At 39.7% G+C, this 27,496-nt stretch overlaps 3 protein-coding genes across 3 annotated transcripts in view; 2 read left to right on the top strand and 1 right to left on the bottom strand.

The window, feature by feature from the left end:
* The window catches only part of LOC117743283 (androgen receptor-like), a 43,008-nt gene extending 24,662 nt beyond the window's left edge, over positions 1-18,346 (top strand). Inside the window, exon 9 of the mRNA XM_034551162.1 lies at positions 18,267-18,346. Within this exon, the coding sequence (XP_034407053.1) occupies positions 18,267-18,305 (39 nt within the window). The 3' untranslated portion in view covers positions 18,306-18,346. The remainder of the gene's footprint in view (positions 1-18,266) is intronic.
* LOC117743282 (oligophrenin-1-like) lies at positions 29-20,862 on the bottom strand. The gene is made up of 24 exons (XM_034551160.1): positions 20,126-20,862; positions 19,365-19,460; positions 18,890-18,951; positions 18,015-18,086; positions 16,601-16,702; positions 16,391-16,501; positions 16,160-16,264; positions 15,934-16,063; positions 15,724-15,821; positions 15,438-15,529; positions 14,276-14,354; positions 11,392-11,425; positions 11,241-11,303; positions 10,640-10,714; positions 9,978-10,062; positions 9,392-9,450; positions 8,469-8,574; positions 8,176-8,335; positions 7,206-7,353; positions 6,262-6,558; positions 5,491-5,638; positions 4,651-4,701; positions 1,060-1,108; positions 29-968 (listed from the first exon to the last, which is right to left on the bottom strand). The coding sequence occupies exons 1-23, from the start codon at positions 20,277-20,279 to the stop codon at positions 1,084-1,086; spliced, it is 2,352 nt and encodes a 783-aa protein (XP_034407051.1). The 5' UTR covers positions 20,280-20,862; the 3' UTR covers positions 29-968; positions 1,060-1,083.
* A 4,371-nt stretch (positions 20,863-25,233) lies between these two features.
* cx27.5 (connexin 27.5) lies at positions 25,234-27,250 on the top strand. The gene is made up of 2 exons (XM_034550240.1): positions 25,234-25,261; positions 26,514-27,250. Exons 1-2 carry the CDS (start codon positions 25,234-25,236, stop codon positions 27,248-27,250), a joined length of 765 nt encoding a protein of 254 aa, XP_034406131.1.
* Positions 27,251-27,496: the final 246 nt, after the last annotated feature.

The following is a 27,496-nucleotide window of genomic DNA, read 5'->3' on the forward strand; positions in this document are numbered from 1 at the left end:
ATGGATAACACAAACATATTTCCAGAAGTCATGTTAAGAACTTTTATTTGCTGCAACCAGAAGACAACCAGAGCTATCAAGTTGGGTTATCAAACAAAAGTTTAAAATATACATAACTATTTTAAAAACAATCTTCTAGGACTCTCCTGTGACCTACCTACATGAGGTAAGAAGTGATCGGCACCAAGGTCAGAGTGAGGGGCTGTACACTCGTAAATCTAGTTTTAATAATTCCCTATAAAACATTTTAGTCATCATGTACATTCTAACTACGCTGACAGATACTAATACTAATACAGTCTGACTGGGTAGCAAAATACCTTTTTAGTAATGCCTCTTAGAAAGTGACTCATGGCTGAATGACACGTTTTCCACGTGTCTAAATATTATTTGTAATATCTTTTAAACAGACAATAGCTTCCACAGAAATAATTATTCCATTGATGTAACTTGCTCCATTCATTTTCTTCATCCAGCTCGTTGATGGATCCTTACATGGTTTATTATACAATCTAGAACTAATATTTCACGTTTTCAAATTAATAATGATTAACCCTATTTAGTCAATTAGTATTCTTTGGGAGATCTATTTTACAATGCAAAGTGTGAAGAGTGTAGACAAAGCGTCTAAGTAAGCTGTTATCACCAGTTATGGCAGTTTGTTGCCTCCAATAAAATTGGCTATTCAAACTTCTTAACACTGTAAAATGACGAAATATTGTAATATCAGTTTGTCAACCTAAATTGTCAACTGGCATGAAACAAGGGAAAAATAGTACCGTCAAAAGTCCATTTGCTAATGTGCTGCCTCACAACAGCTTTCTTCCCATTAAAAATAAAATCAGATGGAATCAGATCTACCCATTACGATATATGGGGGGCGACTTCCTCTTGGGATCAGTGACACCGACTCCCTCCAGCACGTGTAGACGTCACATGACGTTCTCCGAGTCTCCTTAACTTTAATTCTGAGGAAACAAGCATGGAAATAGACTAATTAAAACAGGAAAATCACAGACTCTCAATTTATTCAGTATTTTAAATGGCGGTAAATCTCACCTCTTTTTTCACATTCGTCACTGTTTATGAAGGCGGAGAGGCCGGTGGACTAAATTAGAAAAGGAGAGAAAATTAGGGCTGATTAAGTTAGTATCGTGAAACTTTCTTTCCAGGACAGTTCTAAGCTTTGTTCTGGTTTCCAAAAATGTGTGTTTTTTACCTATTTTTAGGATTAGAGGTATAATATGGATGTTTGTTTTTTTGGGTGCATTTGTGATATAAAAATGTGATATTAGTAGCATATTCATGCCATCCCCTTCTCCTGCCTGCCTCCTAGCCACTTAATAAGTCACTTTATTATATAACACCTGTGCGTGTTGGCTACTGTACTTTTAATTGATCAAATATAATCAATATACAAATAGATTTATAAAAAAAAAAAAGGTAAAAATAAAATAATTTAGGATTACATTATAGTTGTATTAATTGATTTCTTCATATTAAACCTTTTTGTTTGTTTAAATGTTCATCATTCATAATATGTCCCAGGATTCGGCCGATACACCCCAGTCCTCTTTTTACCACTTGCTCCTAAAAAATACCTTTATGAATGCAGGAAGTGCAAGACCATGTCTCTGCACCGCCCGTGTGATCTCTCAGAAGTCCATGAAATAGCCGTGACCTCTTGACAGATTTGATGGACTTTTATCTAAATTGTGCTGGTTCGTAAAATATCTGGCAGATTTTTTATAAATATTTAAAAAACAATATCATGGTAAATAAATACACAACACTTTGTTGTGACCACTTGACTCATTTAATTGGATAAATATTTGAACTGATTTGATAACAAGGCTTTAAAAAGTAGCAGCAGCAGTTTCACGGTGGCCAACGCGGATAGCTCTCGATGGGCTCCGCATGGTTATTTTCTGACTCAACACCGTCTGATGAACAAAGGAAAGCTGCGGTCGCCAATGACAACACACCACGTGACCTGCAGGATCTTACCCGTCGGAAAAGGTGAAACATTACAGGGACTTTTCCGAGAGGAAGGACTGACTATGTGACAGCAAACGAGTGTGAATAGAAATGTGGATACTAAGACCTGAACAATTTTCCAATGAAACTCCGCTGAAGCACTAACATCCATGTCCACTCTCCACTGCCTTAAAAACCTTTGGCAAGAGTCGTATTGACACGGCCCTGGACTAGCAGGCTGGCTCCTTATCAGCACGCACAATGCAAAGTTAATAAACAGGGATATATATATATCCAGCGCCCCCGCGACCCTAATGAGGATAAGCGGTATTGAAAATGGATGGATGGATATATATATATATATATATATATATATATATATATATATATATATCCATCCATCCATCCATCCATCCATTTTCAATACCGCTTATCCTCATTAGGGTCGCGGGGGCGCTGGAGCCTATATATATATATATATATATATATATATATATATATATATATATATATATATATATATATATATATATATATATATATATATATATATATATATATATTATATATGTGCCCATGTTTTTGCTTGTACATGTACCATTGCGCTCTACCGGTCCGATTAAGCGCCAGATAGTTAAACTGCATGTTGTTGACAAAGGAAAGACGGGTTTGAGATGTACTTGCCTCGGTCGGCTGCAAGCCGAGATGTCAGCTAAATTTGATAAGAACAAATTCTGGAAATTAATTATTTGATCTGATGAGATTAAAGTCTACTTTAATGTGATTATACTGTTCACAATAAGTCCACGGAATGACTCCTGAGCAGCTGCTAAATACTCCTGACTGGCAATGGTGTGCACGAGACGCTGCCCGCGGCTACACAACCTTTGAAGCACATAAAGACCAACAGCAGAGGGAGAGGCGCATGGACTTTCTCTTCAAACCTCCTTTTAAAAACACTGAAAATACATACATAATATATGTCTGGGGCTATCCAATAGTTAATTATTTCTTCAGAATGTTGACATTCCTTTTATATCAATATTATTAATGGTTATTATTAATATACCACATAATAATAATACTTATTATCATCATTATTATTAATTACACTCATTATTGTTACTAATATTAATAATAGCTTAGAGACTTATTGCATACAATAGTATACCATCCCCATTCTCTTTCTTACACACAAAACCAACAAGGTGTTATTGCTGCTGTAGCCTTATCTCAGTGTAAAAGTTAATGGAAAAAGATAAGAATTTCCCAAATTCTCATCATAACGAAGTATTATTCTTATATTTGTTGGCATTTAGCCTTTCGAAAACAGCGATTATAGTAAAACAGTTTGTTCTCAAAGGGGTGGTCGCGAAGCACTCTTACAGCCCCATAAATGACATTTATATAACCACAATAACATAAAATCATACCTTTTCACCTTTTGACGCTTCATTAGAAAAAAAAATATTTGTTATAGCCTGATATATTACTTATTTATATCAGTTAAGTTTGAGAGCCCTTTCATTGACTTTGTGTGTGTCGTCTTACGTCTGTCCTGGTGCGCCGTCGCCAGATGTGTGTGTGTGTGTGTGTGTGTGTGTGTGTGTGCGCTCTTTTACTCATTTTGGAGGAGTGATGGGCTGTTTTTTTACTAGTACCGAGTACTAGTACTTTCTCTCTCTTTCTCCCTTTTCTTTACCCTGGTGTGCCGTTGTGTGAACTTTTGCACTTTTGGAGGAGTGTTAAAGTGTCTCTCTACTACACTCAGATGTCTATCTAGGCCTTTCGCGCATTAAGTGAATAAGCTGTTTTTCACATACTGTTGTGCCAAAATAATGTATACTATATATTTTAGACTATCTATCCATGTGTAATGTAGACATATCCATATGCCACATTGACATGTCAATGCCTCCCCAGACAGAGATTTCCCTTCATGTCACTGCTTTCTCTTTATACATCCATGGACTTTCCCCTGCCCTGTGCACAAGAACGAACGTCCCATGTCGCCGATTGGCTGGAATAGCGTTGTGCGTTGTTGTTTGTTGTTTGTTGTTTGTTGTTTGTCCCATTGACAGGGCCAGGGCTATGTACACCTGATTTTTGTTTCATCAGAGCACACAGAACAAACAGCTAGCGGGACGGATTAGATTCGCTGATTGCACTTTTTATATGTGAGAACAGCAACCAAGTGGTTTCTCCACCTGTAATAGTCTTCAACAGCTTGTTGAAGACTATTGTTAGATTTAACTATATATCTGCACAATATTCATATTATACAGCTGTGTGGGATAATAGTCACTATGAGTCACAGTCTGTGCTTCTTTCCAAATGCCAAACAACAACTTTATATGTCTGTATGTAAGACAGATAGAATACAATGTAGAAACAGATAAACTCTCTTTGATCAAACTCCCAAAAACTCTTCCCACTCAGGCAGTTTTCATCACTGACTGTGCAGGGAGGGCAGCAAGGACCTTAACGTGGACCATCCAAGCAAATTATAAAAGAGAAGACATGTTTCCACAAAGAGTCTAACTAGAATGTTTAGTTGGGATTTTACTAATGTGTCCTGTCATGTACAGGAAAGTAAAAATATGTGTGTCTGATCAGTGTACTGAACTAAAGAATAGGACGGACTGGAGCACATAAGAACATTTATTTACATACCTGCCAACGTGCTTGGAGGCGTTCTCAAAAAACTTAGTTTTAGAGGCAACACTGCAGAAGAAGAACAAACATCATGTTAGTATTGTAGATAAACATATCAGTGAGATTCCTCAGTAGATTATTTTGTGATTTAACATAAAATGCACTTATTGTAAGTCATAAAAGTATCAGCTAAATAATTGTTTGATGTAGTGTGCCCGACGGCGCACGCAAACAGCTCACTCAGACACCTATTGGAACAGACCCATTGCTAATATTATTCTTATAAAAAAAAAGGTTTTACTAGATAACAAGCCCTATTAACTATTACCATGGGAAAAACACTTTGTAATTTCAAGATAACGAAATGAATAACTTATAATCTGTTTTATTTGTTTTTTGTTGAGACATTGTCACTGTGGCAGCGGGGTGTGGTTAGGCTCAGTTGCAGAGTGGGTGGAGCCGGGGGAGGGGGTGGGTGGGGTTCAGGGAACGGTGGATGGGTAATCAGCCTCAGCTGGGGTCAATTGGGGTTTTTGTGTCTATTCCTCATAAGCAGGAATAACAGGGGAATGAGGAGAAGAGCGGGGTGCAGATACTGGCGGAGCGTTCGGGAAGAGGCAGATAATCACCTTTTAAATTGATATGGTGAATTTGTTAAACGATTGCTTATTTACAACCGACCCCATACACAAGGTCCATTGTTAATATAATAATATTGATTATCGTCCATTCTTTGATCAGACAGTTTTGATAATCGAAGCTACTAATGCCTTCAGGGTCGCTGATTCTGCACGTCTGTGTTGACCGGTGTCTCTAAAAAGGAGGTGACAAACTTTTGGAAGACAGCAGAGTACTTACTAGGAGGAGGCTGAGCCCTCGCTGCTGGCTGCACTCGGGGTCTTTTGTTGAGAGGGAAATCTGGAGGGGGGCTCAGGAGGCCTGACAGGGGGTCTACAAATGGCATGTTTCTCAGTGGACCTTGTTCTGGTCACACCATCAGAATCTCCTGAAAGAAATACAACCATAATATAGAATTACACATTTTGCAATACAATTGTAAATGGCAAAATTAAGACTGTTCATTTATAATCTGTACGTCTCCTCCAACCAGTCAAGTTACGGTTTACGGTTTCTGTCCAAAATGTCTTTGTCATTTTATACCATTAAACACAAAAATTGTCATAATTAGCGAATGCATTTTTTATGACCAAAATCGTGTCCCCGTCACCTTTGAGTCATGAGGATGTTTGGGCCAAATTTGAAGAAATTCCCTCAAGGCGATAGACATCAGACAGAGAATGGACAAACAACTTGAAAACCCAATGCCTCTGGCCACGTCTATTGCCGGCGCAGAGGCATAAAATCAACCAACAGAAGAGAAGGCAGTTTTAAGGGCCGATTTAAGCCACATGACAAAAGAGAAACAAGCTCATTCAGAGCTAGCTGACGATGTTTATCTCGTCTACGACTATTTATCCGATTAATAAATCCCAACTTTTGTTTTCTACTTTACACTACACCCCTTTGTGAAGTTCCCATAAAATCTGGAAGAAACACATTTTTGTCAATTAAAGATAAATAAGTATGACTGAAGGAAGTTTCTCCCCATGAACACAGGGTTCATTTTACCTTCTCTGCCTTTCGGAGGTTGTCTCCTGCTCTGGAAGGATGGTACTCTGCTCACGTAGACTCCAGACTCCCCATTCGCCGCTGAAGCAGAATCTTGCCTTTGCCTTGTGTCGTCTAACTTGCCAGCGTCGGAGTCTAAGTGTCTTTCATGACGGCTCGCTGGTCTGGGCATCAATGCCAGTCTTGGAGGCGGTTCCCTTGGAACGAGTGGAGCAAGGCTTACAGGTTTTGTCCTCTGCAGGGGAACAGGGTTGGTTGAGACTTCCCCGTCCATGACGGAGCTGTCGTTCTGGCCATCTGTTGCAAAGACAGAACATAACCGATAAATAAATGTCAATGTTTTACTCTGTGGAAGGAATGCTCATTGTCTTCAATAAAGAAACATGCAAAGCACAGCAATAAATGTGCCGAAGGTCACAAAGCAATACAATGTAATTGAATGTCAAATCTTAGTAACGCAACCAAAGCCTTTCAGTGGTTTAAGAAAAGAAAAAAAAAATCAAAAATCATACAGGGCTGGCTATTTGTTTATATAAGAAGTAAGTTAAGAATAGTTCAATATTAAACCAACGTGGGCAGGAAAAGCTGCAGGTGCTCTGCCACAGTGCACAGAGACACACCCACTTAATGAGGGGTTCAACAATTACACGATTTAGGCCTTGAAGATGAGTCTCTAAAAGAAAAGAGAGAACTATAAAAGAGAATAAAAAAGTGGTTTGGTTTATATATATACACACTTATAATAAAAAAGCACTAGCGATAAACAATTGAGAAAAAAAAAAGAATGAATAAATACAGGGAATTAATAGATTTAGATTTTCTACTACTGTTAAGAACCTTTCTGCAATTTGTGAATAAGCAAAACATAATCTACTGTACTACAGCATGGATAGAGTGGGTTGATGATAAGGATGATGACGAAGCCAAGGGAGCCTTGTAATTACTCTCGGTGTGCTGGTGGAGGTCGTGACTAAGAGCTTGGTAAACTCGAGGTGGACGCTTGGAGATGGTGATTGGTTGACGCTTTCTCGGGGTGATCCGCGGAGGGGGGACTGGCGGGCAAGTGCTGTCCTCTGGCATATAACTGAAGATCTGCAATCATAAGAAAACGTAGCGTCACACTTTGGTTTAGTGGCTACTGTTACAGACTGTAACTTAAATACAACTACACATGATACATGAGAAGGAGCAGAAACAAACAACGACAATAGAATTGGAAAGACAAATTACTATTTTTCACAAAACAATCTGAACAAAAGGACTCGTTTCAAACACCAAATTAGTAATTTGGTAAACAAATGCTTCTGCTGCACAAAACCACATTAAGAAACATCGTATTGGTCAACATTTTGGGAAATACACTTAGTGTCCTTATTGTCGAGAATTCCATGAGGAGATCAACATCCTCGACATCTGCATGTGCAAGTCTGAAGCTCCAGCCCACAGCCGGCTATCTTAGCTTAGCATAAGACTAGAAACAGCCATCCTGGCTCAGACCATCTTGTTTGTTTAATAGCATCAAACATCTAAAAACGTCAATTTAGGATTTTACTAGGGGGTATTTACTGGACTGTTTCTTAGCCAGGACCAGTAACTTCATACAGTCTCCGCCGGTTGCCAAAAATGAGTTTCACTCCCTCTGGTTTTTGGGATGGATTAAACAAAAAAAGATTGTGAGCTTTAGAGGTGGATTTTGTTTCCACTCATTCAGTCATTAAACTAAGCTAAATTAGCCAGCTGCCGGTGGTAGATTCAAATGTATTGTAATTAATGAGAGGTATCAATTTTAATCTCGGCAAAACATAAGAGCATTTCCTAACATGTATAACACACGCAAAATGAAATTGCTTGATGGTCTTTTACATTTATTTTTCTCCGACTGGAAAAAAAACCTAGAATTCTTCGAACATGTACCTTTTTGAAGTCCTCAATCAGAATCTCAACGACAATATTTTGGAACTTAATATCCAACATGGCCGCCACCGTCTCCTCCTTGGCTCTCATCAGTGTGGGTCCAAAGACAACAGCCATGTTTGAAGGGATCATTCGATTTTCTTCACTGTGACTGCACACGCTGTCAACAAACATCAAGTCATTGAACTGTTAACACCGGGCAGACACATCACCTCAGGTCATCTGAGGAAGTGATCAAGAGGTACAGTAATGAATACAGTGGATGCCAGAACTTGACCAGGTCTTGACCTTACTTGACCAAGTGTTTAATAAGCATCTCCACCATCTCCCGATTCCTCTCTGGCAGTTTGTGGGAAAGAGAATGAATCTCACTCAGTCGAAAGTCCAGGTTATCGGACTCTGTGACACAAAGACAACACAAAGTATGTGTTAGACCAAAATCATAAGAAACACAATATAGAACACACTGCAACGGCATAGGGGACCAGTAAAGAAGTCTCGGAAACAAACTGAGCCCCTATTAAAATACGACATTTCCAGGAAACTAAAGCCACGATTTGTCTTACTGTAACGTCCTGACAGAATGAGGCTGACGCTATTAAACTCGTCGTCTCCAAAACAAGGGAGACGACCAGGTCGTGTGACATGTAGAAAATAATCAGCGGACTTTTACTGCTTCCAGAGTGACTTAAACTGCTGAATCTGCAGCCTGCAAGGCGGTGATTTACGAATGCCTCTTTTGTACCTGCCATCCAGGCAATGCTTCTCCGTGGTGCAAAGATACGCAAGAGTCATGGAAAATTGATAATAACCACCCAAACTATCTGGAAGGATTATCTGAAATCTTCCCACAAATGTAATCTGAGCATCTATCCTGAACAACATTTCCCATGGACAATTCATTTTATATTTCTTCTCATCGTTGCAAACAGAAAGAATGAAGGCTTTTGGTACTTTAAATGAAAAAAAACATGAAATGAAAAATAACATTGCTCCATTACTGTATGCTATGTAACAGGTGACGACAGGTTTTAGGCAAAGTCACATTTACATCATCACTGTTACATCATCAATTTTGAGTGACACTGCAGTGTGAGTTTCACACATTAGGTCTAGTTCTAAGAAGAGAGCTTAAAGAAATGAGACCAATAACACATGAACATGGAAACACAAGTCCCTCATCTTTGCGCTGGATAATGTCTAAAAAACATCGTACTTGCAGCACACATGAGGTCTCTGTGTAGACTGTAGGTCATCAGCGGCTCAGACAAGCTCCTGCAGAGAAACAAACACACAAACACACACACACTCGTAAACAAGTCCAAGGCTGCAGTGCAACAGAACTGACCACGTCAAACAAACAAAAACAAAAAGCAGCACTCAATTGTTACACAATTACACCAGCAAGCACGTTGCTACGTTTCGTTTGTTATTTTAATAACAACCAATTGCTTTCATGTGCATTCGGATCCAGATCCCCACATACACATCACAAGCGAACAGATTCTTGGAAAATACGTAAATCCTCGGAATATCAGGTACTGTATTTGCACTAGGAAGGATTCTGCAAAGTTACAAATGCGACCCGTGTATTAATTAATTAATTAAATATTATATTATAGTTGTATGTATTTAAAGAAGGCCTATCTCACAGATACATTACAGAACAGACTTACAGATAATTAAAACAATGTCAGTCAAAAACAGCCGTAGATCTAGAGCTACACGGTGGTATTCAGAATTTCCCACATATTAACTTTATGTCTCCTACTCACGTGCATCTACACAGAGATAACACATACCTGAGATAAAACTTCAGTGCACTTGTGATGGTTTTAACGTCCCAGTCGCCACTCTGGAGATCCACGTCTCCTGGATTTGTGGGGTCTATAAAAAGGAGCAAATCAAAAAACAAACACAGAAAACATAATGCCATTATGCTCAGTTCCATGAGCACTTACAACACTGACAACCACCTGTGATTAGTGTTGATGTTATTGATGTGCTACAAATATGTTCTGTGAAAATAAAGTACAAATAAATGTAATTTAAACCGGCAACAATTTATTATTGGCCACTTAAAGGGCAGCAGAAACAATATAATATGTCGACATATTCTAACCTTTAAAAGTTGATGTGGCTAACGATGTGATGAACAGATGCCTATATACAGCAGATAAAGAGCAACATTAGCATTCATTTGCATTTGAATCAGAGCTGGGCAATAAATATTCGTGGGTTTGCCACTACAAGCCACACCTTCAATGCATAGTCATTTGATTTTATAACAATATAATATCCAGCCACTTTAATAGGAGCACTGAGTCAGCAACCTGCTGACATGTTCTTGTCATGCAGATAACCTTCACAAAAGTGGCAGATCCGGCTTTGTTTTAACGAAAGAAGACAAGTCCAAGCGAAGAGAATATGGACACACAACATGTTCTCGGGCTTATTTGCTTACCAAAGAAGGCATTTAATAGCTTCTGCACCTGGATGTTGCTGCCAACTGTTCTGTACACTCCTTCTTGTGTGACTCCTGGAAAGAGGATAGCGGGAGGTAAAAATACATTTAAAAAAAAGGAGAGTGTAATCTGGACAAATACGGAGCGGTGGGAATGCACCACTTCTCTTCAGAGGCAACTGAGCCAAAACTAAGCAGCAGATGTTCTTTCCTGATTGTGCACGCTTCATTTAACCATTAAGTTTGAGACCAAACAATATGCCATGCTTGGATCATGAGTCGAATTACAAGCTTATGGCTAACATTTTGTGACTGTACAATTATAAAGTTGCATCCTCCTTTGAGAAGGGCCTTTGTTAAAAAAATACTAGTAACAAAGCCTTTAAAAAAAATAAAATCAGACTGACATTACATGTGTGGCATAAAGATGATTACACTTCTGTACAATCTGAAATGGATACTGATGAAAAACATGTATTCCCTGGCAACAGCTTGCAGGCTTGGCAATAACATTCACCACATGACTCAAATACACCCCCTTCAGGGAAAGTAAATAATATAACAGAGCTAAAGATAGTAAACCTGGAATAGGATCCTTTACCTTTTGTTTCAATGTAGTTGATGCACTTTCGCACAAACTTGAATCCAATTTCATTCAGTTCCACTGTGGAAGTAAAAAAAGATGAAAAGATTTAATTGCAAACTTTTTTTTTTTAAAGATAAAGGGTAATATAGGGTAATGAATGACTTACTTTCAGCTTGCTTGTGAATTGGGGAATGATAGATCTGAAATGGGGAAAAAAAACTGAAATCGAGGAAACATATGGAAAATCTAAGACTGGCCTCATAACATGATTAATGAACATGTCTTTCTTAGAACATAAGAGGGAAACTTCATGAGGGGAGTTGCTTAACTAAAATCTAACTTGGGTGGATATCGTGATGGCTTTCCATCCCAGTTTATGGGACCATTAGCCCACTTTTTCCAACAATGGAAGTGGAGAGGAAGAAAAGGACGAGAGGACAGAATGAAAGAGTGTGTGTCTTGTTAACGGATGGAAAACAGGAAAGATCCATGAGTAAAACAAAACTACCAAACAAATAAAAAATAATTCTGTTTTCTCTAAATTCTGCAATTTAGAGAAGCTTTAAAAACGAGTAAATCCAACTCAAAGTAGTTTTGATATCAAAGCATTGTCTTATTCTTCCCTGTTCAACTCTGTCACCCACTAATGGCTGTCAGAGGTCAGGGCAGCTACAGAGCAGCTGGAAGAAGTACAGTAGTCTTGTTTAAGGTCTCCTCAGCAAGGACCAGTGCTTGTTGTCACAGACGGTTGTGTCAAATAATTGTGAAATATCCCTATAACGCCGTATTATTGATTTAGGCCTGAGAATAGAACAACTACGACATAACTCTGCTTTGTTTCGGGAGGAAATTACTCAAAATCTAAACATGAGTTTCTTTAGTAAAAAAAACAAAACAAGAATAAGAAATAAACCAATGCTTCAAAACTGACAAATCCGATCTGTACATACAAAAATGATGAAACTGCCATCTGAGAAAGGAATTACTGGCAGAGAAAAGTCAGTTTCTTTCCCATGTTTGAATGATTATCTTGAGAAAAGAACATTGCCAAAATGTCCACTCGCTGAGGCGAGTTCGAAGAGGAACGTACAAACATCGTCTCTTCGTCCAACTCTTTGATGCCAAATACTTTTAACTTATCAGAAGTTCCAGTGGAAAGTGCACCCAAATGGGCCTTCAAGTAATCTGCAAGTGAAATATTGCATACAATTTGCCATATTGGCAAACAGGTTCATGCATGTCAACAATTTCTTGGTTTGGAAATGTCCAAAAAAAAGAGACTTCTGGATTAATGGACCGGTTGGCTGTCTCGCGCTAACCTGCCCTGGCTCCCAGAGCGCCTGAGGTTTATTATGGGCAAAAAACACGACAATTATTGTCAATGGGCATCTACTAAATCTTCTTAACATATTGCTTACATCTGCAGATATAATTCTTGATTACTTGGTTCATTGTTTTGTCAATAAAATGTCAGAAGATTAACAACCACAATTTTCCAGAACCCTAGGGGGACATCATCAGTCTGAAAGTCTAAAAGATTCTGCAATGAATATTCGGCATTTACTGCGATAAAAATTACTTTTACAATTAATCTATCAGTTGCTGATTACTTTTGTTGCTCCACTAATCGCTTCCGCTCTCGTGTCGACTCCAAGTCAATAAGTGTTAGATGATAGGGGGTTACTAGAGTAGCAGTTAAATGTGCAAGAACATTAACACACTGAGAGCAAAGCTGTGGACAATGAGACAGCAGAGGCAGAGGATGGTTCAAAAGACACAGTATGTTAGAATGTGCATACACATGCTGCACCAAGAGGCCCATATGAGCAAAAATAAAGTGTCCAGACTCCAGCTCATATATCAGCCACTCAAAAGGCTAAAGGGCATTCAGTGTGTAAGTTGATGCTTGTCCAGAGCAGACCTGGCAGCAGTGCAGTGCAGTGCATCTCTGCTTGACAATATTTGGGCAGAGCGAGTGGAAAAGCTCTTGTGAAATGTGCACGATATACAGAAGTCATTGAGGAAGTGGCACAGGAAGAAAGGCCGCTGAGAAGCGGCCTTCTGCTATTTTCACATCCACAGGCTCTGACGGCCTATCGGTTTAGTCCAAAACTCACACGGCATCCACCTTTCATAAACCTCAACCATCTAATATGAGAAGTACTGCAGGGTTTACAACCAAAAGAGGAATCAACTATATTGTGCATTTTTGCAACAACGGCAATTTGGTATGCCATCGCCTCAAAACTGCTGAATGCAGAGACTGTGGGAGGCGGAGCAAACATGCGGCTGCTTTTACAGAGAGGTGTCAATTAACGCCAACACATGATCAGAAGAGCAAAAGGGGAAATCGTTGGTGGTGTGAAGTCAGCCGATGGTCTAATGAGCAGAACAGGCTTCATACCATCTCACACGTCTGCAATAGGGAAGCCATAACGACATCACCCTCGCCGTCGTCCTGCGGCGCTTAACAAATGCTGTTATGTCCCTTACACCATGAATGTGATTGCAAAAAAAGCACAAAATTGTTTCCGTTAAACAAATATATTATTTAAACCAGCACAGTACTTAACAAATCAGGTTGTTCAGAAGCTGATATTGTAAATATATAAAACCCTTTTAATTTGGTGCAATCCAATTAAGAAGACTACCTACCAGTATTTAAGGAGATTGAATTTAACACTTGTTGGATAGACTCTGTAATCCAGATTGGAAACTCTATCTATCTATCTATCTATCTATCTATCTATATCCGTCCATCTATCTATCTATATATATATCCGTCCATCTATCTATCTATCTATCTATCTATATATATATATATATATATATATATATATATATATATATATATCCGTCCATCCGTCCATCTATCTATCTATCTATCAGGCGTTGGGAGGTTCACGTGTCACCACAATAACCAGTGGCCATGTCTCCACTTAGTAGGAGACTCCATATTGCATTGTACATATTTTTGGCTGTCAAGTAGTTTTGACAAAAATGATGTCTCGGAGAAGAATAATCCAAAATGAGATGAGAAATTAACTCACAGGCTCTTTTCCATCCATGGCCTCCATCCACAATTTCCTGTCCCCCTCCGAAAGAGCTTGGAAAGTGACGGGTGTGTTTCTATGGAAACAGTAACAAATGCCATTAAAGATGCAAAGGTTGTAATTAAATCATCAAGTCACACGTCTACATTTTCCAACCATTATTGAACATTTAGTTTCAGAGCTCTGAGACATTTTTCCAAGTAAAACAGATAACAAAAGCGGACAAAATAACAAGAACAGCACAAGAAGAAGTACTTTAAGCGTCGTCGCTGAAGTCACTGATTTTGCCTAATGTGTTAATGATGGAAGTCGCAAACGGAGACGAATAAGACGAGCGTGAAGAGTTGATGAGAATGTATTGTTGCAATCTGTCTCCTGCAGAAGCAACTAAATCTGGTGCCAGATTTGACAGCTTATAGGCGACTGGATCAATTGTTAACAGAGACAACTGTGCTACGAGTTTAAGCTGCCAACTGCACTAATCAGCTACCATGATAACCTTAAAAACTAAACTAATGAAATAACGCTAAAGCCTGATATCTGGAGGAGCCACATGGCTACGATGGTAACGATGTCAGGCTTTTCCTGATTCAGGCCGGCATCTTGCAAACTCGGATGAAGACAATTTATAAAAGGACTATATACACCCTATGTACACACCCACTAGGGAGGTCAAAGGTCAGGGTCAGGAAGCAGCACTGGGAGCATTGCAGGGACATCCCAGGCTTGTGTAAAACATCTTGAGCCACATCTTCTCCACTAGACAGCACTGCCACCTTCAGTTTATCAAGCAGCCGAGTCCTCATTGTTGTTCAGCTTGCACACTGGGACAAATTAGTTAGAGACACTTTCCAGCACACTGTGTGTCCATATTCAGAGGAGCCTACGGCTCGGGTGTCCTGTTAAAATGCATGCTGTCCTTAACGGCCCGCTTATATAAATAAGAACTTGTTGTGTTCCTTCCCCCTGAAATTACACCGTTTTTTCCATCTGTTTCCAGCCCGTGCTCATTGCTTAGGGATTGTTTGGGCTACAGTCCAATTAGCCCTCACACTCTGTCCTTGTGAGCCACCTGTTCACCCCGCCGCCTCAACCTGTTTATCCCACAAGGCTTCCGCGTTTCCTCATCTCCCCGTGTCACAGATTAGTTTGCGCTAACCTCTCGTTGGTTTCCACGTCAAAGCAGAAGCGCTTATCGATGGACTCTGTCTTCCGGCGGATGCAGGATATCAGTGTCAGCTGCGTAGTGCCCTGGAGAGAGGGAGAGAGAGAGAGAGAGAGAGAGAGAGAGAGAGTTGGTACGTGCAGTGGAGACGATGACAGCAGCAGTCTGAGGACATAAACTGGCTTCAGATGCTGAAGATGTCAGGGCAGGTTGGTCTGTGGTTGTGAATGTTGGAATTGTTGTCGCAATTTTTTTTCCCTTTTTTTTCTCCGCGAAGCACCTGTTTAGTTGTCGGCTTCTGTTCACAAGGCACCATGACCAGCCGTCTCCCCTCCTTGTAGCTGCAATAATATTTGACCCACGACACGCCCAAAGCCCCTGTTGGGACAAAAGAGAAACAACAACAACAAAAAGGACAGGGCTCGTCAGACAAAAACAAAAGGAGTGCATACGAGTATCATGCTTCTGTATAAACATCCGGCACACGTACACTTCTCCTGGCAGTACAGATAGCCCTCCATGGGCAGGAAGCTGTGCATTTTATAAATCTGGGATGGGTGTTTCATCCTCTTCATCAGCTCCTCCATCTCCTCGCGAGTGCTCTCATAGTGGTTTCTTGTCTGCAGGCAAAACCGGACGGCACTTTAGAATCGTATTGACATCTGATTACGAAGATATTAAATCTCACTGATGGCATCATTTGTTGCACCACTTACGTTCTGCAAGCTGAGCTGCAGTTCCTGCTTGTAAGGCATGAAGTCCTGAGTCATCTCCACTGTCAGGTTGTTGAGCGTTAGAATGCTCTGCAGAAACGCCAGCACCTGTACGACCAAAGCAGGAAGTACATACCACAGACATCACTCAGCAAGTTCTTCAATTCGAATTTATATTCCCTCAATCTCTTGTGACATAACAGCAAATAGGGAGACTGGGAGAGCAGCACGCACCGGCTCGACCACATCAAACTTCTTCCGGTCCTGCACCTGATGGATCTGGTACACATACTCCACTGATGACTCATAGAAGTTCACACGCTCTTTCTCAAGGAGGTCATCAGCCTGGAGGAAGAAATACATTTAAAAAAAAGGACATTTCAAACAGTGACTTCTCAGTTCTACATTTCACTGGACAACTGATGAACAATTGTCGTACTCCACCTCTTGAAGTTGACTATCCTTCTTTTTCGCAGAAAGATTCAGGTGTTTGTCGACCTGAGAGTGATATTTCTCACTCTCCTTCTCGAACTTCTTTTTCTTTTCCTGTAGGACAGATGTGTAAACATTAAATACATTTTAAATACATTAAAAAAAAGAAAATCGATCTAGCAAAGCTTGACCAGAAGACAAATGGCGTTTAGAAATGTTTATCTATGATCCAAATTATGAGCAGCTCTCGGAAACTAGCACGATTTTTTTATTTGAGCTTGAACCCGATATTTCAAGCTAATATTAACATTTTTGCTGAAGATTCTTTAAATGTACATCATATGTAAGTTTCCCATGAATCTTTGAAAAACCTCTGTGGTGGTGGGCAGACACTGTTTGCGATGGAGACACTGCTTCGAAATTAAACATTTTGGGTATTTCTGTCCTGCAATTTCTTCTGATAAATACGCTGATGCCAACACATTTGCAGAAGGCTATTATAGGTCATTTATTTCCAACAAGGGGTGTCTCTGTAGGTGCCAGGGGGTATTTGGAGAAATTGTAGCTCAACTAATTTGACAAAATGAGACTTGAGTTTGTCTGACCGGGCGGAGGGGGTTGGACAAAGTAGGGTTGGGGGTTGATCTAGTACATTTTATTTTGACTACTTTCACTGTTTGTAGAACATTGTCTGCTCACAAGTACTTTCTCCTTCTAAAAGGACATAAGACCCCTTTTTCTCCTTTCCTTTCTCTTTTAGAAAACACAGATTTCTTATCCAGTACATTATTAGTATTGTTGTAATTAACGGTTCATTTTAGTAGTATTATTAGGATGAATAAGCTGCGGTAGTTACTGGCAACCATCAAAATAAGTCTTTAGGATTAAATGAGATAGTTTGTTTTTCTATACGCGTTTTTAATATGCATTCGTTTTCCCAAGTCAAGTGGTGCCTGTATATTTCAATTATGCTTGCGTTTTAAAATCAGCAAGAAAGCGGCTGGTTATTAAATACAGTGAGGAGGAAATAACACTCTGCTGATCCCCAGAATGCAACCAGAAGAAAAAAACAACTCAAATGTCATTCTGAATAATCACGGTGATATCCCACAGAGATTCCTGATGACTTTAAAAGCAGAATAAATTGTTGGTAGAGTAGCACACAAGGGGTCACCTGAGAAAAACACGAGCTGTCCTCAACTACAGAACTGCTTTCGACAAAATGCCTTTACACATTGAGGAAGAGACGTGAATATTGGTGTTCCTAACAGATTAATGTTTCACACATACACTCAAAATTAGATTTGGGGAAGTAGCTCATAACAGCATTATATATATATATATATATATATATATATATATATATATGATGATGATATTTGCCACATTTTGCTTGAAGAGCAGATGAATCAGTAGAAACACTTACTTTTGTAACTCCTATTTGCTCCTTTCTGAACTTCTCCAACGGCTTGATGAGCAGATCGGAGGCGTTCTGAACCTGGATGGGCAAACATGGAGCAGCCATTACAATTCTACATGCACAAACACTCACGCACGCATAATGTATCGCCTTATGCAGGACACACTCTTAACACGGTATGTTTGTAGATGTTGGAAGAGTGTGAATGTAAAGTGTGAGTGTGAACATTTCATTATAATGCTGCTCTCCTCTCCACAGCATGACCAGCACAGTTTACCAGATGACTTCCTGTTATAAAATTAGATCTGTATCCAGACAACCCAGTCTAACTGGATCTTGTACAGACGCCATGACTTCATTGATCGTGTACGAGGATGAAACAAACAAGGTTAGTTTGAGTTTATCTGATTTCGTAAATAAGGAAGGAATATGGGACAACTTGTGCACAACTATATAAGTTGTGAAAATATAGCCGGTGGTTTAAAAAAACAACACCAGCACCATAACATATTCAGTCGTTACAGTATAATAAGTGTGAAATAACAGCATCAGAAACATTTACAAAAAGGGAACGAGAAAAAGGGGAAACTGATCTCAAAATAATTACCATAATCCACAATGCCACAGTATCTAGGGTCGTGCATGCGTCTCATTATAGCACATTTCAATGGACAAAGACAGATGGAATATCTATTATGCGGGAAAAATGTGTTGATTTTGCATGATAACATACAGGAAGTTAGTTATCTGTAACCGAATGTGCCAACAGTTTCCCTTCAAGTGGTCTCATCTCTAGTGCAGGACATGTTGGCGTGGGTTCTAATATCTAATGAGGGTTTAAATGGGATGCAGAGTAAGTGTGGAGGAAGTCGATAACGCACCAACATCATCCTGTCGTGCTCTACTTCCTGCAGGAGTCCGGCGAACTCCTGGAACGACTGAGCTGGGGAGGAAAACACAAACATGATGACCGGAATAAAGACATTGCTCATTCTTATCTTAAGTGTCTGACAGGGAAAGATTAAAAAAGAAACACACTTGCTCCAGTGTTAACAAATGTGCATTAGAATAAACTTTATGATAATTCACACACAATTGTCATTAAGCTCTGATGCTAAAGTCAGAACAATGTCAACACTATTTGGTTTGGTGATTCCTCAGTCAAGTTGTGAGGAATCACCAAGTGGCTGACATCAATGTCCCTCTCCTCCGAGGTCAAGCAGGGGATGTCTTGTTGCTCATTCTGATGTAAAATGTGTATTTATGGTATTAGTACACAGAAAAAACCTGCTGGAATGCATGACATCTCCTGCAAGGTGTCTAAAAGTCAGTAAACACAAAGTAGCATTATCTTACTGATATTGATTTCATCATCTGTCAGGGAGTCACCAATCACATCGAATTGGAAGATGCTGAGAGTCTGGGAGAACTTCTGTACTGCCAAGGAGTAGCCTGGAAAAAAACCAAAACATTCACTCCTTTAAAACATCTGAATTGAGTTACAGATGCCTCTGCCACAACAACAATATATCATACATCATTTATCCTCTAAATTCAATCCAATTCTCATAAAAAGTTAAATGCAGTCCAGGACTTTTTGGAACAGTGTTTTTCCGTATGAAAGTATGAAAGATATGTATGAAAGATATACTTGGCAGGTTTGATCACACCAGCAGCAGCAAGGATGCGGCTTATGTAATATTTCATCCCTGCTTTGTCTGGGTTTTATTATCAAATCAAAAAAGTCTTTCGAAATCAACACTGAAGGGCTTTTCGTCTGAGGAACTTGGCGGCGTTACAGAGGCGGAAAAGGCAAGAAGGCAGCTGTTGTGTTGTGTTGTGTTGTGTTTTGTTTTGTTTTGGGGAAACCAACTGAGCCGCTCGTCCTGCACATCTGCAGCAGACCCGTGGGCTTCCAGAGCCGGCTGGTTGGTCCTCTCCCAGGGGGGCACTGGCACCTCCCTGAACCAGCCTCTCCCACCCACATGGATCCCGCCGGGCCCTTAAAAAAGGCCCCACTGATGCTGACCCCTCATCATGCCACTGTATGCGAATGCGATACAAAACATTGTCGTTTTGATTGAAAAACGAGAGCGACCGCATTCAGGAAGTCGTACCTCTGATCGCAGTGATTACACTGTTGCCGTCTTTGATCAACTCTTTGAGAAATTTGCTCGTCCTCTCCAGCTCCAGTTCATAACACTTGAGAGTCTCCCTGAAGTCCGGGCTGTCCAGATAGCAGTCACTAAACTCCAGAGGAGGATGCCCCATCTTCTGGACAATGTAATAATCCAGACACGATATAAAGAAACGCCGGGGTTCGTCCTCGTGAGCCTCACAGCCTCCGCTCGTCTACCGCGCGCTGGTCATAGCTGCTCCGCAGAAGCGACTCCACGCTCTCATCTGGCCGCAGGAGCCGCGGTGTCCGTGGGAGCCTGCGGTCGGGGGTGAGGTGCACGAGACAGTGAGGCGGCACGGCGTTATATTTACTTCCCTTTCCCCTCTGTCGCGCGGATGAATCGGTAGTTCAGTTGTATCCTGGTCCTCTTCACCACTTTTTTCCTTGTTGCGGTGTCGCGATTAGAAGAGCGGCTAGAATCCATTCGGACGCGTCCGTTTCCGAAACGTCTCACACTTTCATCAACACCTCATCCGTCCTTTACCTCGGTTTGAAGTCCAATTTGATTTGTTAAGCTAGCAGCGCACCATTAAGTCACTGAATACGCATTAGTCAATGCATATCCTCAAACGGAGATGTCATACACATCCTTTAAGTCCCACAGCTTTACAACGAGGGGTAACGTAAAGCGGAATGGGACGTAACCAACTGGCTACTCGCTGAAAACTTCCCCTTTTCCACACCCAGGAGGTTCTTAAAGGGGCTGCTGCGCTTTGCTGTACTCGTGTTCACGATGCTGCCTTCACGTGCCGTCGGGAATAAACGGCCATCCCAAAGTGGTTGTAACGACGAGGAAAGTTAGGAGAAAAAAAAGAATAGTCCAGTTGTTATACATATTATAAATAAATGATGTATTGCGTATATATGTATATGTATGTCACCTAAATGTGGACGTTCCTGAAAAACATGAAATAAAGGTTCCACTTGCTTATATATTTATAGATATTTAATCAAAGCTACAGTAGCACTGTGTGTTGGAAGAACATCGTTTTCATTTCAAAGCATCAAACGATATAGAGAAATTAGCAAGGACACCTAATTATTAATGAGCGGGGCCCTGAACACATCACGAGAACGTGATTATTCCACAATGAGACAGGTGTGACACCTGCGTGTGACTGGGTGTGTTCCTAGGTTTAATCACCATTGTATCACTGGTCTGGTCACAGACAGCGTCACCATGCAAGTTTTTAAACTTACACAATGGAAACATTGAGGTAAAGCTATGTCATCGCACTACACATACGTATTAAGATGACATGACGGTTTATCGAGATGTCTGTAAATAAAAGTATTGATCACTGCCTGATGGCAAATGTTATGAACCATTCAAATATTTTTGACATACCTGCAGACTTGTTTCTCTCCGCAGAGGCCTGTGCTGAGGTGTTGAGGAATGTGGAGACGGATCATCACAGTGTTGTCTGTGCACGGTCACTCTCCCCCAGACTGAATTCACTTCTGCAGAGGAAGGGAAGCGCTATTAAAATGTTGGAGACTGAGGACTCTGAGCGTTGGCCTTTTCAACATTAGGAGTGCATTAAGTACTTTAGTTTGTCTGACTCATGTGTTTATTGGCCTCCTAATAGATTCTCTTCTTTTCATCTGAATATAAGAAGTCTTTCTAGCAACTGTGACACATTAATTTTTGCCTTCTTGTTGCTTACTGAGGACTCCAGAGAACTCTTTGAAAGACCAAATGACAGTTCAGTTCACTATGTAAGAGTGAATCGGTCTGGAGGTGGATTATCTCTGTTTATTCCTGCTGACTATGAATTTAAAATTAGGGATGATCTTACTTTGAAGTCAGATAAGAATATAGTTTAGTCTTGTTTTTTTGAGAGCTCTCTGGTGTCTCTTGTGGAAAGAATGTTATTGTTGGAGCTATGTATCGCCCACCTGACTGTCATCAAATATTTCAATGAAAGTCTGTTCCGTTCTCTTGACCTGATAAATAACGAGGAACACTTTGTGACATTTTACTCCACTAAATGTTCAAAAGATATTAAAACCACTTAAAGTGTTGCAAAGAGAAAATGTTGGTCATGAATTAGCTAACAATATTCATGCTTGTCATGTTATATCACTGGATTATATTCCAACAAATGTCCCCTCTATCTCTAATTGTATGCCTCCTGATAACCAAGAAAAAACGACATCATTAATCTTTCTTTAAAGTATTATTGTCTATGTGTTCCTTGTTTCAGGTCTTGTATTATAGCTATAGTTTTAACATTACTATTGTTTAGGAGTTAATTTAATGCAGGTGTATGAACCAATATCTCTACTAAACACAAGCCTACATTTACTCATTACTGTACATGCATCCACACACACACACACACACACACACACACACACACACACACACACACACACACACACACACACACACACACACGTCCTAATTCATTTTTGTTGTTGTTGTTTATAATGTGTTGTTATTGTTGTCATTATTCATATCTTGTAAAAATATATTGTCAGCAAAATCATATCTTATGCATATTTCTTTTGTGTTTTGTATTCTCTTTATTGTGACCTTTTAATATGATATATTATTCAAATATGCCCAGTGGGGTTTCTGCCTCACCCTGCACTGTGATGTTGTTTATCTCTGTTATGTGTGTGTATTATTTTACATTGTGCAAAGAAAAGAAACTATTACTATATAACTATGATTGTTGCAATGACTGTTAATGACCTCCGGATGTCATCATTCAGTCTGAATTGACACGGGGACCACAGCGTTCAGTCAGTTTCAGTTGATTCACTTCATTTATATATCAGTGATATTTTTATGTGAGACTTATACTTTAACAGATTATCTGAAAAAGCTCTATGTATGTACAGGTCAGAATAATTTGGGCCTTCATTTACAAAAAGTGTTTGAGACGGGTCATGGAGGATTATAAATCTCCTCGGCATCCCATATGAATGTTTGCACATAACTGCATCTCTCTCTAACAACACCTCTCTGACAGGCAGCAGCAGAAATGATGTCACACATACGGTCATGTTATGCAATATCGAGCCCTTTATCATTTATTATGGTGGACGAAGTACTCTGATCTTTCACTTAAGTAGCAATACAATTAAAGTAGTGATATTGTATAAATACTCTGTTACGGGGAAAAGTCTTGCATTGAACACTTTACTTATGTAAAAGTAACAAAAGTATTTGCACCAAACATATACCTATCAAGTATCAGTAAGCATAATCAGAATCTTAGATATTATATTTGATGCATAAATGTGTTCATCACTTAATGGTACAGCTGATAAAGGTGGAGCTGATTGTAATTACTCAGTATTTTGTATTGATAACTTAAATATGTAAAAATATGTAAACACACACAGTGATGGACTTAAGAAGACATTTAATGTATTTCCTGAAGGTAACCTTAACCTGAGTCAAAACCAATTGTATTCACATCCCAGAGGGTGAAATCAGATTTAGTTGTTGTGTTGTGCATATGGATATTAAAGTGATATTTTGTTTGTATTTGATATTGTTTATCATAATAGGTTGTTTTCTCAAAACAGTATTGGATCAGTATTGGCCCCCTTTCTATATGTACATCTGTACATATAGAAAGGGGGCCAATACTGATCCAAAAATCAACATTGCAAAGTCAATGTTTATGCGATTAAAAGATGTCAACAGCAGACCTTCTTCAGGTCACTGCCTGCTCTTGGTGAAGCAGATTTGTAATCAATTAGATCAATTTAAGTTGTTGTCAATAATAAATAAAGTTGCATAAATGCTTCAATACATACATCTTTTTTTGTGTAAACGTCATTAAGCACCTCACTGCTAAAACCAGTGAGCTAAAGAGGTTATTCAAAAGCAGCCAATAATCCCACTGGAATACGTCAAACTGTGGTAGAGAGTAAAGTGAGCAGGTTGAGTCGGGGGTTAGATTTCAGGTGGGCAGCGATAATGTGGACGGAAAGGCTAAGGAGAAAGAAATAGATGATTATTTTGATAATAAACTCATGTTCTCTTATCTAGAGATTTTATGGGTCATTCTTTGTTTTAGACCTTTATGTTTTACTCCATATTGCGTCAAAAACACCCTCCACTTCCCCTGCAGAACACAGCACAATGAGGAAGAGACGACAGACCGCAGTCCCCACACGGATTCCTCAGCTGGGCAGAAATTAAAACGTTTGATCTGAATTCTGAAGCCGTTTGTTTGGGGCCTGTAAATGGGGCGATTGTATGCAAATATTGCGCACAGAAGCATATGACCTCTCCAGTGCAGGGCAGTGGCTAGTGTGAGGGAAATCATTAGCAATGCAAAGTCACGGTGCTCTGATACTCTTGTTCACAGTCACAGATTGGAACAAAAAAAATCTGCTAATGTTAACGTAAAGGTTTCTGGATGTGCTTTATTCCAAACTACAGCTGACGGTAAGTCTGCTTCATTTCAGATGATGTAGCTGAGGACAAGACAGGATCTTTTATTGTGTTCAGATGGGGAATCTGTGTTAGTTTGTGCTTTATTATCTTATGTTTTGATTGTCACGAGTTTGTTCAATGTGTGCATGTACAGTCAGTGACAGATACAACTGTGACACTCAACCAATTATGTTTTTTCTAATATTTTGTCACAAAAATGGTCTTTCTTATGGGGATAATCATATAATATAAAATAATAATATGGGTATTTTGCAGTCCCTGAGTCATGTTTATGAATAGCTATACAGGTGGGCACGAAGTGGAGTTGTCAAATTCATCTGAATCATCATAAAATAAGAAGGATTCCTTCTTTAATAAACATCAAAACACTTTACGACCACAAATAATGGACCTTTAAGGGAATGAAGAGTATTGGACACCGTTATGTAGGGTGCAGATGCCCACTATGTATGCTTCACCGTGGCGACGGGTGAAAGCGTGTCACATGACACATGGTGCAGAGCTCAGCGTTGCACTCTTAAGTGGCCTGTCAACTGCAGAGGGGAGCAGAGAGCCTTCCTCCTTCTTGGGGTTCACATCCATGCAACACCAGCGGGTCAACATTGTCGTCTCTGCTGCCTCCTATGCCTCTTATGCCTCCTGCTGAGCCGGGTAACAACTCTGACATTTATACTAGACGGGAAACTCAGGACAACCAATAATGATCAGCACAGAGCAGATACAACATTTTGGATGATTTGTAGGCTTGGGATTCGTTCTAAACTTTAAAGACTTCAGCATCTAAAATTCACTTTCGAGTGTGTACATTTCTATAAAGGCACAGTATTATGTGAACTAGTATTTAAATACTGACTCTGCACTTAGGCTCACGTTGTGTTTGCTACTAAATATTTGAAAGTATTTCTAGCTTCTTTAATAATCTTTCAATGTTTTGAGTTTCTGGTTGTCACCGGCCAGATATACAACAGAAGATTGGAAATTGAATCTGCAACCTCTTTACTGTGAGGCCACAATGTTGAATAATCTGACAATTATTTTCTTGATTATTCTGTTAATAACTTACAAGAAAATATTGTTTTAAATGGCACAAATTCCTCAAGTCCTGAGTGACCTATTCAAATCAACATTCTCCAGATATTCATTTGTATTCATATAAGACAAATAAAAGTATCACAATTGAAAGGTTGGAACTAATGAATGTTTAGTAGGCTATTATAAAATAAATTACTAGTAACTGGTTAATTTTCTGTCAATGAACTAATTGAGTCATCATCTTATTATTACAGCTTTAATATCTGCTGTGACTTAAGCCTTGGTTATACTTTGTGAATTGACAAAATCGTTTCATTAGGACATTTTGGATGTGCAAAAATTAGATTTCCTAAAAGGAACCCCAAGAAGGGCGATGCCTGATGAAACTCTGGCTTAAGGGGTAAATATAATAATATGCTAAACTGTCGCATTATTTTATTCTAAGTAAATATCTAAGTAAAGATTTTTTTTAGCAATTAAAGTGAGAATATCATTTTAAACAGTATTCAATTTTTTATAAATTGCTGGACTGCTAATCCAGTTAATAGTGGAAATCTCACATTTCTTTATTTATAAAATGAACAACACAAAATAAGAAATTCTCCTATTTTCACTGTAAAAGGTATATATATATATATATAATTTTCATTTTTTAACATTATTTTATTTCAGTTTATTTGTTTGTGTTATTTTCTTTAAATCATGTTGTGTTTCCAACATATTTGTTTTGTTGATTCTGCTCCATGTTCCTCAATTATAGGTATTGTGTTGCATTATGCTCTTTTTGCAGTGGAAAAGCTTACATTAGAAATAAAACATTTTTGGCACACTATTCTCTCAGCTGTTGACCATTTGATGTATCCTCCGTTAGACCAGGAACCAAAGATGAACTGGGCCTCCTTTTATGCTGTCATCAGCGGTGTGAACAGACACTCCACAGGCATCGGTCGCATCTGGCTCTCGGTCCTGTTCATTTTCCGTATCCTGGTTCTGGTGGTTGCGGCGGAGAGCGTGTGGGGCGATGAGAAGTCCGGATTCACATGCAACACCCAGCAGCCGGGCTGCAACAGTGTCTGCTACGACCACTTCTTCCCCATCTCCCACATCCGCCTCTGGGCGCTTCAGCTCATCCTGGTCTCCACCCCTGCCCTGCTGGTCGCCATGCACGTGGCCCACCGCCGCCACGTCGACAAGAGGCTCTACAAACTGTCGGGGCGGTCCAACCCCAAAGACCTGGAGCAGATAAAGACCCAGAAGATGAAAATCTCAGGGGCTCTGTGGTGGACGTATGTCATCAGCCTGATGTTCCGCATCGTCTTAGAGGTCACCTTTATGTATCTGTTTTATATGATCTACCCTGGTTACAAGATGATCCGGCTGGTGAAGTGCGACTCGTACCCCTGTCCCAACACCGTGGACTGCTTCGTGTCGAGGCCCACAGAGAAGACTGTTTTCACCGTGTTCATGCTGGCTGTATCGGGGGTTTGTATTCTGCTCAACATTGCAGAGGTGATCTTCTTGGTGGGGAAGGCCTGCAGTAAGCATCTGCACGCAGCTGGAAACTCGACTGTGGGGGCTTGGATCCAACAAAAGCTCTGCTCGTACTAACCAAACACAGATTTCATATTGCACAAAACATATATGTGACCTTGGATCCAAGCGACAGCCATTGATTTAACTAGTAAGGTGCATATAATACACTGTATATTGCAGTTTGACATGGGATGATTTATGCAGTGGTTTATAATCTCAGTGGCAAAGCATTACATGCAAAAGTGGGGGAAAAGTATTGTTAAAACGACACATGTTCTCACCAGACTGGAGATCATACTTTGAAGAATTCGCACAGGAACT

Source organism: Cyclopterus lumpus, chromosome 14 (genome assembly GCF_009769545.1).
Source record: "Cyclopterus lumpus isolate fCycLum1 chromosome 14, fCycLum1.pri, whole genome shotgun sequence".
NCBI classification, from domain to species: Eukaryota; Metazoa; Chordata; class Actinopteri; order Perciformes; family Cyclopteridae; genus Cyclopterus; species Cyclopterus lumpus.